Source organism: Micropterus dolomieu, linkage group LG12, assembly GCF_021292245.1.
Source record: "Micropterus dolomieu isolate WLL.071019.BEF.003 ecotype Adirondacks linkage group LG12, ASM2129224v1, whole genome shotgun sequence".
NCBI classification, from domain to species: Eukaryota; Metazoa; Chordata; class Actinopteri; order Centrarchiformes; family Centrarchidae; genus Micropterus; species Micropterus dolomieu.
The window spans coordinates 22,766,518-22,780,748 of record NC_060161.1 but is presented as its reverse complement, the minus strand read 5'-3'; the positions used below and the strand labels follow the sequence as shown (position 1 = coordinate 22,780,748).

The 14,231-nt window shown below is 41.1% G+C and overlaps 1 protein-coding gene across 3 annotated transcripts in view; it reads right to left on the bottom strand.

Moving 5' to 3' along the window:
• Positions 1–14,231, bottom strand: part of svep1 (sushi, von Willebrand factor type A, EGF and pentraxin domain containing 1) — a 92,767-nt gene that overhangs the window by 36,692 nt on the left and 41,844 nt on the right. For all 3 annotated transcript variants that reach the window (XM_046064337.1, XM_046064336.1, XM_046064338.1), the window contains 7 exons: positions 11,246–11,404; positions 9,562–9,741; positions 7,959–8,138; positions 5,892–6,086; positions 2,244–2,362; positions 1,524–1,653; positions 64–171 (listed from right to left, as the gene is read on the bottom strand). In XM_046064337.1, coding sequence (XP_045920293.1) covers positions 64–171; positions 1,524–1,653; positions 2,244–2,362; positions 5,892–6,086; positions 7,959–8,138; positions 9,562–9,741; positions 11,246–11,404 — 1,071 coding nt within the window. The remainder of the gene's footprint in view (positions 1–63; positions 172–1,523; positions 1,654–2,243; positions 2,363–5,891; positions 6,087–7,958; positions 8,139–9,561; positions 9,742–11,245; positions 11,405–14,231) is intronic.

The window sequence follows — 14,231 nt, the reverse complement described above, 5'->3', positions numbered from 1 at the left end:
TGGAGCGGAGTGGAACAGAGGAGCTAAAGGATAAACCATCTACGGAGCAGCGACCAGACATACCTGAGTTGTCGGAAAACTGTGGCACCTCCCAAACGACCGCCGTCTCCGTGTCTGTGGCCTGGACTGTGGGCGGTGACCTGCACCTGTCAATCACCGGGGGCTCTGTATCTAGAAAAGGATATCAGGTTGTTAAAGGTGGGTGTAATGCCTGATGACCAGATGGAGAACACACAATAAAAACAGCACACTTGTGCGCGTTTAAACCATAGGTTTAAACATATCAATAGCAGGTCGTTTAAATTTTAGCGTACAATTAATTGCTCCCAAGACTGGAATAGATTATAGCAGTACAGTTGGGAGCAGAGTGCTGCGCTGTGATCTGACTTTTTTCGATGCAGCAGCATAGAGTGTCAGAGGGCACTAGTTAAACACATGTCTCTAATAAAAAAACCACAACGTTCCACCACCATAATAACATATGGAAATGTTCACGGCTACCATGCTGGAGGTTTTTCCCCCTGACTGCTGTGATTATTGAGCGGTTGACATGGGACACCCCTGTTTTTCACTCTCTGCAGTAACCCTGTTTGGCACCTGCCGGGGGGGAGACGGACTCCTCACTTTTACACTGAATGACAGAAATGAGCTGCAGCACAGAGGTAAGCTGGACGGAGTAACAAACCCACCAGGCGGTAACCACAGTAACTGTGAGGCCACTGGTTTGAACCTCACAAAGTTGTGCCATGAACGTATGTCAGCTAATTATGTTAAAAGTAAAATGTTGACTCTTTAACCACATTCACAATAAAGATGATTAAAGTGTCTCAATACTAATTTTCTTGCCCTTACATGTGACACTGTCTGTTAATTTCTACTAAGTTGCATGTGCAATATCAGATTGCTTTGCCCTCAAATTGCTGTCACCTTCGGCTGATGATTACTCCAGTCCTCTGACAGACAGGCAATCATGTCTCTCAAAGTTATCATCAGGAGGCTGAAGCCAAAGACTTGTAAGACTGAACACATGTTGCCAGTATGTGCATGCTTTTCTCTTTTAATCATCGTTTTGATGTGGACCACAGAGTAGATATTGTGGTTAAGAGTGGTACAAGATCAACAACCTATTGTATTGAAACGCTTTCTTTGGAATTCGTCAGCACTGCCATGAAACAATTAATCATATGTATACAAAGCAGCTCAGCTGTGTGTACTTCAGCCAGCATTAGCAGGGAGAAGAATGAGACAAAACAATAGATAGAAAGCCAAAAAGCTGACGTCACTGTTATTAGGGAGATGACGCATCTTTCTCAGATCAGATGGGTTTTTTTTGTCTTGAAAGGCACTATGTGAAGAATGTGTTTTTTCTGATGGCATCTTCTATCAGCCATTAATATATGTAATTGAATTCCCAAAACAGACCAACAGGTCCACAGTGTGATCGAAGTCTCTGATAGCATGCGAGTCATGCCGCAGGCCATATGCAGTGCACATTGTTTGCATCTCCATAAGTATGAACTTACCGATGACAGTGACCGTGAAGGAGCAGTTGGCCTGGTTCCCGGAGCGGTCGGTCGCAATGTAGGTGATGGTTTCCCGTCCAATGGGGAACAGCTGGGGAGGGGTGTACACTGGCTTCGCCTGCACGCCCACCTGGAGGAGGAAGAGATCAGTAAAATATGAAGAACTGACTCAAATCTGGATTTAATGTAAATAGCGTTTAGATGAGATACTGTTGTCCTGTGCCAACATATGTAAAGTGGGTTGAAGAGATTTTGTAAGCACCAAGAATCCACTCATTAATAATTATATGACACTAATCTTAGTGGTTAATTTCATCATATATAGTTCGGCATGTCACGTGCGTGGCATGCATAGAGCTCATGTATGTCAGATAGATTATCTCGGCTTGTGACCCATTGAAATAAAGTAGTATGTGTGAAGTTGGACATATGTAAGAGTGAGTTTCCCTTGACATACTGTTTCATTTGAAGGTTTTTTTATAGAGTGAGACAGTTAAAAGTATTCAGTATTTCATAAGAAAAACTGCTAAAATTATAGAAATGTCAGAAAAAAAAGACATTTTGTTCAACCTAAAAGTTTTTGTGCTATGAATCATTGCATGGCCCATAGCAGGTTGGTAACAACTGACCTGAAGAAGTGTTAACTGGTTAAATCTTTAATGAAAATAATTTATAGTTGCATCCATTCTATTATAAACTTTGTTTTGTAAAGTATCCAACCTCTTCTCTAGAGTTGTCGGTGGCAGCCGGGACGTTCCAGCTGACGTTGGCGGTGCCACGCCGTTCATCAGTCTCTGCAACAATGTCCACGGGGCACTGGATCCACGGTGGTTTAGCATCTGAAGACGCAGGGAGGAAGAAACAAATAACTATAGGTTTTAGAGGAAGGGGAGAATCATGAGGGACTGGGCACTGCTAATGTTTTATCTGGATTCATCAAATTAAATTAGATTTTAAATAAGATAAAATAAGATTAAAATTAGGGCTGAAACAATTCATCGATTAAATCAATTAATTTGATTACTAAAAAGCAAATTCATTGCATCAGTGGTTCATTTAATCCATATAACTATATAGCACACTGTTTCGTGTAGACATTTATTACTGTCGCACATCGCGCTTACGCTGTGTGAACACGACGTGATTATGATGCCACTGTTTGCAAAGTGGAGGAAGAGAGAGAAAATAGCGAGGGACGAAGGTCTAAAGTATGGGAATATTTCAAGCTAAGAGAAAACAACAACTCTGTAATGTTACAGTCCGTCTACTGTAAAATGAAACTTAAACTTACGTGGCCTACTGCAACAGCACAACGGCATAATGTTATAGTCTGTCCACTGTAAAACAAAACTTATGTCGCCTAATGTTACCGCAACAGCATGACGGCACCTGATCAGAAAGCACCTGGTGTTATGCCAGCGGACCACAAGCAAATGTCATCGTTGATGATTCAATGAAATAATCTGTAGAAGCTTTGAGTACTAAAATCATTGTTAGCTGCAGCCCTAATTAAAATAATACAGATGTTCACCCCATCACATCTTGTGTGCACTGACCTCAGCCGTGCTCCTTATTATCACTGAGGAAGTAGATGCATGATGTCATCCGAACCATGACCTCTTTAATCACACACTCATTATTTGGTCATTAGTGAATCAGTGAGAGAGTGCATCACTGTCATTGTTCCAACAAGACCAAATCCCACTACAATTATACTGTATGTGGTTTTAATTGTCCCTTATCTCTCTTTATCCATTAGCTCAACATCAGTAAAGAGCACAGGTTAACAGAGATAGAAGTTTCATGTCATTGTCAAAACAGTTGGGCTCATGGAAAAGGAAGTTTTATCTCGGAGAGATTCAATTTTTCAGTGATGTCAGAACAGAATATCCAGACTTGTTACTGAAACACTGTTAAATCATAAATCTGAATCAGTGTTGGGAGGGAGTTGCTCACAAGTACTGACTAAGGATTTGTTATAGACCAAGTGTCATAAATGAAGTCTTGAAGTCTAAAGTCTTAAGATGTGTTGGTAAAGTGAATAATCAGGGGTAAAGTAGCTGATTTTGTCTGTTTTATTTTCAGTTTCAGAAAGTCCTCCTTTCCCTGTGATCTTCATCTAGAGCTTCATCCTATGAGTCCCAGAACGCTGTTAAGTTGTTGTTTAAGTTATTCTTGTACATAAACCAATTGGTGTATCACGCAACAACATATTAATAACTCTTGTTCTAACAAGCAAAATAAGGTTGCTTGGCTGTAACTGGTCCTTGCATGTTTTTACGGAAATGTGAGTATGCATCAAATGTGGCTGTGTCCCACTGTCAACCACTGTTTAAAGTGGGAAATAGTTGCCTGTGTTAATTACTGGATAATTCTTTCTGTAATGACTTTTTGTAACATAATTTGTCTACGCGAAACCTAAATTAGGAATATATGTCATACATCCTATATCCTGAAGGCAATTATTCACATAACATTTCTTCTTACCCATCCATTTTGAGAGTCAGTTAAATGATCGTCTTTGACGTGGGATTAAAGGGTTAAAATGACGACAAACCTCTTGCCAAATGTTACTCTACTGTATTTACTGCCAGGTACAGTAAATAGCAATGGGGCAGCAGTAGCATTGAGATTTGAGAAACATGGACACGTTTGCAAAGTCCCGAACAAGCAGGAAACGTCCGAACTCCTGTCTGCTCCAGATGATAGTCAGCCCTCTTTATATGACGTATAATGTTTGGATTGGAGAAAACAAATGTTACATTTATGTCCACCTATTAAGCTAGTGGCAACTCACCAGCCACCATGACCCTTGGATGAAATAGCTTCTCCCCTTTTCTCATTCTGCATCCAGCATGTTGTAATCATGTGAAGCTAGCACAGTTCAGTCCAACTCAGTTTGAGCCTGCGGTAAATGAGTAAAGCCTCCAAGAGCTGAATCTCCCATCGATCGCCAGTGGTCATGCCTGCTGCGTTGTGTAAGGGAGTTGTTCTCATCTGGACCTGGTGACCCATCCACTTAGGCATCCATCTCTGCTAAACACTAACACACTTAGCTCCATTCGGCTTCATTCATCCTCATAACAAGGGAGGAATATTTCACTTCGGGTGTCATCAACATGAAGTGCGAGGCGAAGGAAGCCAGAAGCTTATAAAGAGCACTTTTAACTCTGTAACAACTTTCTGTTTCTTGATCTCCTCATAATGTGCCGCCCATATTGCATCACTCCTTCTTTCTTCTTCCTATCTTATCTACATTTTCTATTGTCTTTCTCTTTTATGCCGTCCCTTCATCCTTCCTGACAGCCCATTGTGCCTGAATGGATCAGAAAAACTCATCTTCTCTCAGCCACCACATCATAAAACACCTACATCCTCCACCTCTCACCTCCCTGTCCACTCTACCTCTCCATTCGTTTTCATCTTTATTGCACCTCTTCCTCTCCTTAATGACTGCAGTTCCTTCATTAGCAAACTTTCACCGCAAGGAAATGAGGGGATTGAGGACACTGGAAGGGAGGCTGGCCATGCACCACCTGTTTCACCTGCAAGGCATCTGGAGGGCTGCAGTCTATTATAATGATCTCCAGCCCACTCGGAGTTGAGCGGAGAGACGTTAGAGCTCGGATATGATATGGTTTGAGTTAGGGACCTGAGGCTTGCTTCAAAACGAGGTTAGCACCATTCTCACCATTCACAAAGCAGAGAAAAATGCAGAGGGAGGGATGCAGGGGGGAATTGAGAATGGAAAAATATTCTCCCTCCAAGTTTCCTGCTGTTTTCTTTTTATATCTTTCTATTTCTCCACATAGTCTGTGTCTTTCTTTTTTGGGCTGTTTAAACATTCCCTCTCCTTCTGCCTTGCAAATAAACCCACATGTTGTTTAATGTGTCATTCACTCTAACCCTGTAAAGTTAACTCTAGTCCCAGTTAGCTATATATTGAACTTACACACTACCTAAAGAGGGAAATCTGAAAGGCAGGTACAACCAGATAAGGTCATAACTACCAAGCAAATTTTCCTAATCCATTAGGTCTTAGATAGATTCTCCAATTCAAGCATAGTCTATTTTTCTTTTAACTCTATTTTAATTTTTTTAAATTTCTTCCTATTTTTACCGTGTATCTCGTTAATTGTTTGATGTGTTTTATTTTCTTTGCTCATGCAAAAACACTTTGTAACATTATTTTGAAAAGTGCCCTATAAATAAAGATTATTACTATTATTATTGTCAAGACAAAAATTAAGTATATTTCCCAAAACGTCGAATTATAGCTTTAAATATATCCTACATAAATAATTTGAATCCTAAACTAAACTGCACTAACCGACCTTTGCCAACTATAGTCTACACACAGTATGTTACCTGTACAGATGGCTTTATAGACATTGGCTGTCCAGTTCCCAGAGCCCAGGCACACCGCCTTCCTGTTTCCCTGGAGGCTGTAACCTTGATGACAGGTGAGCAGGCAGGCGGAGCCCGGGGACACTGCCCTCTTCCCGCAGGCAGGGGGCGACAGCAAGATGTTCTTCAGGGTCACGATAGGGGGACAGCGCACCTCTGGGGAGAGAGTGGAAGGACCCAAGAGATGAAACTGATATCTGACACAGTTTATTTAGTTCCTGGATAAATATCTTCAGACATTCAGAGCTGAACTAGATTCCACATTTCATGACTTTTGTTTTTCCATTGTTCACTCTAAAAAGCTGTTGAAGAGGTTTTCAGGACTGCATTGAGCTGAGTTGGCATTTTTTTGTGCATTAATGAAATCAGTCTGAAAAAACAATCTACTGAGTATTAAAAGATTCGGCCAGTCTGAGCAGAAAAGACAGAACAGAACAGGCAAATAAACCTCTTCCAAGATCATGAGCGTGTTTCCTGTGTTTTTACCAAACTGTGATAAAATCTTACTTTCAGCTGGCTCCACTATAAACGCCACCAATAAAGAAAAAAACTGGCACAAAAACAACAAACATTTGGTCGGAAATCAAGCCAAAAAAGCACTGACCACAGGACTCATACACTGGTGGCTTATATGCATTTTTGGGATGCAGGCCTTGTGGCTTTCCCTTGATGATCTTCCTCTCTGTCTCTAACTCCTATTTCGTTGGCTTTAGCTGTAGGAACTATAAAGGGAAAAACTCACTGAGAGGGAGATTCAACATGGGAGATTTCAATCGGATGAAAAAAATACCTCTGCATCCTCTCAGGCCAGCCGAGGCGATCCCGTTTCACCACAGTGCAAACAAACACTAAAACAAACCACTCAGCTGCGACGGCAGCCCACAGGGCCCTCTTAGCTGTGTTAAAGAGGTAACGACAGACTGCAGGGAAAATCTGAGATGGTCAAACAAACAAGCTGTAGCTCAGTCAGAGCAAGCGGGAGAGAGATGATAGTTATCGATAAACAGAGAGAGTTTGCCCGAAGCAGACGAGTCGGGTATTTAACATAGAGCAGCTAGCTGGTTGGTTGGAAGTGAGTCAGTGCAGGCCGGAGGTTTGTGGCTCTCACACTGTCCTTTTTTGTGTGCTGGTGTGCCTGACCTGGGCGCTCTCTGTGGCGGGCATGAGTGTGTGCAACTATTTTAACTTAACTATCAGTTTTGAAGTGTGTGGGTAGTTCTGTGTGCCCGTGTATATGTGGTGACTGCAGCTTTATGAGAAAGCAGATGTACCTTTCTTTGGATGATGTAGTGTGGCTCTGTGCAAATACACAGCATATGTTTAACCACTGCGTATGTGTGAGTGTGTGTTTACATACAGCATGTGTGTACAACCACACGTTTACATAAAAATACCCATGTCATATTATTATTTTTGTCATTCATTTGATAAATTATGCTTTGGATTGTCCAGCCAGACAGGAATTACTAAGCAAAAGCTAAACACATAGTATAAGCTTACAGTGAAATACAGTCAGGCTATAAAAAAGATGAACTGCAAGAGAGATGGGTTGTGTTTGAGTGAATGCAGGGCTGCACCATTAATTGTGGAAAATAATGAAAATTGAATAACCAAATAAACCAGGTATAAAACCTGGTAAACATTAGCTATTTACGGACCAAAATGCTTGAACGCACAAAAAAGTTATGTCTCTTTAATGTTCTCAGTGCAGTCATCATCACAGGCTGTCGTGCCTTTTCAATGTTTTTGTTTTATTCTTGCAATGAATTGTGGGGCCTCATTTGATTTGGAATCATATGTTGCCTTTAGATATCAGGTCTGAGAACAACAATGAACCACAAAAACGAAGCAGATCTAAAAATGACCACATGGCTCAAAACAGTAAGAGGGTGTTCATCAGGTACGAATGGTTTCTTTTATGTGGGCAGGTGGTTGGGGGAGTGACAGACTCAAGAACAAAGCACCTCATGACAACATTTTCTGAAAAAGCACTGGGTGAGATGTTGGTTTGCGGTGATGAAGGCTTACCCACACACCGAGGTTGGGGTCCACTCCACTGGGAGTTGGCCTGGCAGGTGAGTTTGGAGTCTCCCTCTAGCCTGTAGCCTCGCTCACAGCCCGCCTGACACTCCGCCCTGTAGGAGGCGCCGCCATCGCTGCACCTCAGGAAGCCATGCTGGGGCCGAGAGAGGGGCGGGCAGGAGCGGACTGCGGTTTGAAAAAAATAAACATGAGAACCCAATCCCGCAAAAAAACTACAGACAAAAAAACCCCAGTCATAGATATTGTTATATTTCACAGAATCCATGTCTTGAGCTACGTGTTATTTTACCTCCTTTTATTAATTACAGTTTGATTTGCTGCAAGCATTTTTGAAACAGGGAGTTTTGAAGTGAAAGAAAGCAAGAGCAACTGATACAAAAGCAGCAGACAGGGATGAAAAATCAACTATCTTTTAATTTAGAGGCCTATAAAATGTGACAATCACAGAAAACATTTCACACAGAAAATGTACTTTTTGAATGACAACCAACCTCAATCTGCAATTTCCCCATATGTCTAAAACACACACTAATCATTTAGTTATTACTCTATATGATTTGCAAATGCTTTTCATGCTGAATATGAGTTGTAATTTATAAACACAGATACTGTATATAAATTACAAGAGAGGAGGACCAAGCAGTAAATCAACTGCGGGGATGTACAGCACTATTATCATCTTTAGCTACAACTTGGGGCCTATCATTTAACCCAAAGCGAGAAAGTCCCTATGAAATAAAAAACAAATCATGTGTGTCTGTTCTGAGTTATGCTAGAAAAGGGTGTGCAGTGTGTTATTTCTCATCACCACCCATAGACAGAGAGACGGTTCAGGAGACCCCCTCCCTCCGGGCTTTACTAGCTGGGAGGTCCTGCAGTATGTGGCAAAGACTAGACTTGGTGTAACACATACAAGCAGACATATGCACACACACTCAGAAAACATATACCCAAAGCCACTACTGTAAATCTTCAACACACACCCTTGAATATTCAGTGTCTTGGTATTTCTATGAGTCACACTGTTGCCGTCTTTCTGGTTAAAACTGGCATTTTTCTCATTAATCTCTTAACCTCTCAAACTCACTCTTCCTTTCTTTCATTCCTTTCTGCTTTCCTTACATCCTTCCTTCCTTTGAGTCTCTTCTCCATGGTAACTCCCTCTTGAACTAAATCTTTCTTACATGTCTTCCTCTCAACATGTGGCCTGGCAGAAAGCAGTAGTCACCCAGTAAATGTTGATTCCTTGTTCACTCTAAACATATATGATCTAAATACACAGCAAGAAACCTTTACACGCAGACACATCACCCTTGATAAGTCGAGTTAGTGCTTTTATTCAGGGAGTTTATACCTGGCTCTGTCATTTTATGAAGTAAACAATAAATCCATTAATTGGGAAATAATCAGCAGATTAATAGTCAGCTGCAGCTCTATCATTCTTGTAACCGTTTCCCTGTTTTTAGTGGCAGTTAGTTTTGACATTAGAGAAGCAACAATCAACGAGAACACAGCTGAAAATGAGAGAACCCTCCACCTGTGAAATCTTTTATTTTGTCATCATGCATCAGGCCTGCTTCCTCCTTACCTGTGCAGCTGGCAGGTGTCCCTGACCAGGTGCCATCCGCCTGGCACAGTCTGATGCTGGTTCCCTGGAGGTCAAATTCTGGCTGGCATCGCACACCACAGGCTGCATCAAAGTGGTTGTTACACACATTTTGGACGAAAAAGCCATTTTCAGGAGGAGACAGTGCTGGACAGTATACCACTGGGAGAAGAGAAGAGAAAGGGAGAAAAGAGAAAAATATTGTGAAATCCTGAATTTCATATTGTAGCTAACTGACACACGATGTGAGACACACACACACACACACAGACAGAGGAAACCTGCTGGTGGGAAACACTGACACAGTGGAAAGTTAATATTCCTGACAAAAGGAATAAGAAGGCACAAAAGCAGAAAATTACGGGTTGTCAAACATCCTCTTCCTAATCTACAGAGAGGGGGGAAGAGAAAGCACAATGCAGTCCATGAAACTCATGATTAATGAACTGCAATGCTCTCAGATAAACTGCTGTGTGGAAATCACTGGCTCATTCTTAAAAGAATGGGGGGCCACTGAAATTACTGGAAGCAGATTCATGATACAGGATGCTCCGATACTAACCTCGTACTTCTATGGAATACTGTGTTTCTGTTCCAGTTGATTCATCTTCATGTTTCACTACATTTACAAACCTTATCACTGTCGTTCTCCAGTTCTCAAGTTTAAACCTTTATATAGTTTTCATTACAAACTCATAAGGCTCACACTACCACCAGGCTTTACTACACCGTGGCCTTGACTGGCTGACCTGCTGGGGACAGAGTGGGATGAGCTAAAGGAGGCACTTGGAAGAATGAATGCTAGATATTATTCATGTACAGTGTCTGCAAAATTAGTCATTGTAGTGATGTTTCTTCTACCGGAGAGTTTGAAACCAGCAAAGTCTTGCTGTGTTGCTTTTAAGGAAACAATGTTAAATCCTGTGCCATCTTGCCATAGACAAATCATACATTTCGGACGCAGTAAACTTCCTTGTTCTCACTCATGAGGGATGTATTAAAACTGCATTATGGTTCCTGAAAAGGCGTCATTAATGAGCCATCAGACAGTCATTAAATCTGCGCCGCCTACACAGGAAGTGGTAACAAGTATAATAATGAAGTTACGTGATGTTATTTTCCTTTTCTCTTGACGTACTGGTTTTTTTAGTCATGCACGTGGCAATTTGTCCCATGGCATCCAGCTACTGAGGATTATTATGCTACCACCAACCACGCTGGTAAACACTGCAATCTCAGCGGTACCCGAACATACAGTACTTATATATTCCTGTGTTTTTATTGTGTGATATTTGTGTGATATTGTGTTTGTATTGTGGTAAATGTGTATTTTTAAAGTTTTAATCCGCTAAATAATAAATTGCCCCTCTGGGGCCCAATAAAGTTCTACTTGGCTACTTGACTTGACTTTATTATTGCTCATACCAACTGGTCAGTTCTGCATTCTTGCTTTAGCCATTTCTTAGGCAGCAAAAACTTTGCATTCCTTGTATGACATTTAGTGTTTAAAAGAATTAAAATAACAACTGTAAAAGCTTTTATGAACAGGTTGAAACACTAATCTGTTTCATCAACTAGATGCTGTCAAATGGGATTTTCTGCATTCTACCCATCAGGCTTAATAAAATATATTTGACAGTGCAGTTAACAGATCAGCTCCTCTTACCCTGGCAGGTCATGCCAACTGGCTGATAGCCCGGCTTACAGATGCAGTCGCTGAGAGAGGTGCTGCCAGGCTGGGAGGTGTGCTGCACGTCGGGGCATGACAGGCAGGTGCTCAGGCCTCCTGGTGTTCCCTCTGGTTTATAGGTGCCGGGTGGACACGCTGGTGTGAGGAGAAATACTGTAGTTAGAAACAAATTCCAAAACGGCTCACTAAAAATGTGTGTAGCGTCCTGCACAAAGAAAAAAGACAGCTGGGTGGAAAGACTGGATGATGGACACGCATAAAAGAAAATTAAGCTGAAATGAAAAACTGCTTCACTACTGTAGACAGCTAAAAAAGCTTCGTGACTGAAACTGAAAAATAGCTTTACAGATTTATGAGGAGACTTTGATCTTATTTATGTCTGGACATGTAGCTGCGGAAAATGTGGCAAAAATGACAATGATCTCACTTGCTAGGTAAAAAATACAAGTTCAGTTCAGCTTCTTAATTATTCCAAGCAGGGAAAATTGCTTTGTGGCACCGAACACAAAAGAACATTTTTATTTTGAAAGAAATGCAACAATGAAAGAAAGGCTTACGAGCATCTAAACCCAGTTATGGTTTGCATGTAAGCTCGCATGGGGCACATTATAAAAACCCTTTTGATCACCTGCACGATCATAGACACGCTCACATACATAATACAGCATGTTTCCTATTAGCATCACCTGAGTCTGATCAGAGGACAAGCTGTAAAGATGAAAAAGCCGCAGGGGTCATATAAAGGTCCTCCAACATTCTTTCATTCACTATCCACAAAAACAGTGTCAGTGCTTCACCTGCGTTGCAGAGGAGTGAAAATGAATGACTGAATCCATCACACCACATCTTATCAGGGTTTAAAGGTCACTTTCACATGGGAATGTTCATGATAGATTACCTGATTAAACGTGTGATCAGTAATGTGCGTCTAATTCAGAGATACGCGGTGATCTCATACGCCTCTGATGTTTTTACATTAACAACTTTAAATTAGCTCCAAAACTCTGATTGTGGTTATTTGACTTACGTTATTACCAGGGACAGCAGCCCTTATCAACCATTATACGGGTAGTTTCACATGAGCAATTTGCTGTGCTGCAAATTCCCATAATTCACAGCGATTACTGGTGCACTTTGCAGGGAAAAACCTTTATCAGTTGATCCCCAAAGTCTAAGCAATTTTCCTCTGTGTTGTTTTTGTTCCTGTGTATCCAAACCACTTTAAAAGGAAACTTTTCAGCACAAACATATCACAGCCACTGTGCACCGCAGTTGGTATTTACATGGAAATGTGATTCACACCAACTGTTGTGCAGTCACGTCCATAGTCATAGTTCAGGAGAAATTAAAAATACCTGTTGGGGTTCCCTGGATCCCAGGCTTATTTGCTGGTGGCTTTTCAGGTGTATTGTTTGGTCTTTGTTCTGTAGTATGGTGCACAAAGATCCTGTTCATCATGTGTTTATATTTTGCCTCTTTGCTTTTGATAATGCTGTTCCACTGTGCTACCATGACCTTTTTTTAATTCAAAGTTTTAATACACATTTTTTTATTTCGTTGTTAATGCTATGTGCAGTGTGCTTTGCTGTTTTTCTGTTTGAATTTGGAAAAAACTACTAAAATAATATTAAACAAAACCACTAATGCTTGTACACTGGTGTTAAGTATAACTCAAGAGATTACAGTTGTCATTTCTTTCCTGGGTCACGTCATAATAGTCTATTCAAGCAAATCCAAATGTTGTTTGCATTAATTGGAAAAACAAACCCAAAGTATTGACTACAGCGGTTCCAAAATCAAAACAGGCTAAAGAGGAAAAGGGCGTTTCAGACAGCTTGGACAGTGTAATTTGGTGTTGAGCACTTTAAACGAGAAAGTCATAAGCTTTTCGATCCACTCCCACACACATCATTTAAACTTTTAATAAATAAATTTTAAAAAACACAGAAAAACTTGTATCCACATGGGATATCTGATTCAAAATCCTTTACTGTGAGCAGCAAGTGAGCTTTACAACTATTTCAGGACAAAAAATTATAATACCTTTTATATATCACAGTCTTTGTTGGCATCATTTCAGAGGTCTCCTGTTTATGACATTAAACTTAAGTAAGTTGTGTAAAAAACCTTCAACAAGCAGGTTCAATTACAATCTGTTTTGCACGGTCGCTGCAACAGAGAATCCACAGTACTAATATTCTGCACAATACATTTACTCGCCGCTAAGCAAGAGGCCAGGTGTGAATTTCCACTGCTGACCCAATGCCAGCCTGGCCTCTCACCACACTCGCTCGCTCCCCCAAACCCGAGCTGAAACCCAGCAGCAGGTCAGCCAGGAGATGTTAACCGACTGTAAAAGCAGGCACTGGCTGCTGGCACTAAAATGCACCCAGTAACCCACATCAAACACACACATACACACACACAGAAAATCCATGTGGTATACCTGTTCTGGTGCAGACAGTATGCGTGTGTGTGTGAGATAGTCTGCAGTTTTCATTTGATAACAAAAGCAGCTGATGCAACTACTCCATCCTGTGTTCTTTAAACTCAGAGGAGGCATCTTACATAAGACAGCTAAAAGTGTCCCCTCTGTTCAAGTCCTCGGGAATCTGTTTTACAGCTTCATTTAAGGTTTACAGGAAGCCTACTCAATTTTAATGTGAATAATAATTCACCCAGAGCGCAACACTGGAAATACTGTATCAAAAAAAATATAAACTTTCAATTCCTGGCAGAAGGCATGTACTGGCAGGTAGAAATGTACACAGACTGATGTGACACACACACACACACACACACACACACACACACACACACACACACAACCACACACAGAGTTTAAAAACACCAGATTTGGCTTCTGGCTATAGGAATCGGGACGAAGGAAGGAGGCAGTGATGAACAGGAAGGGATAAATGATGAAAGGACGAGCAGCCATGATTTGAAAATAAAAAAAGCT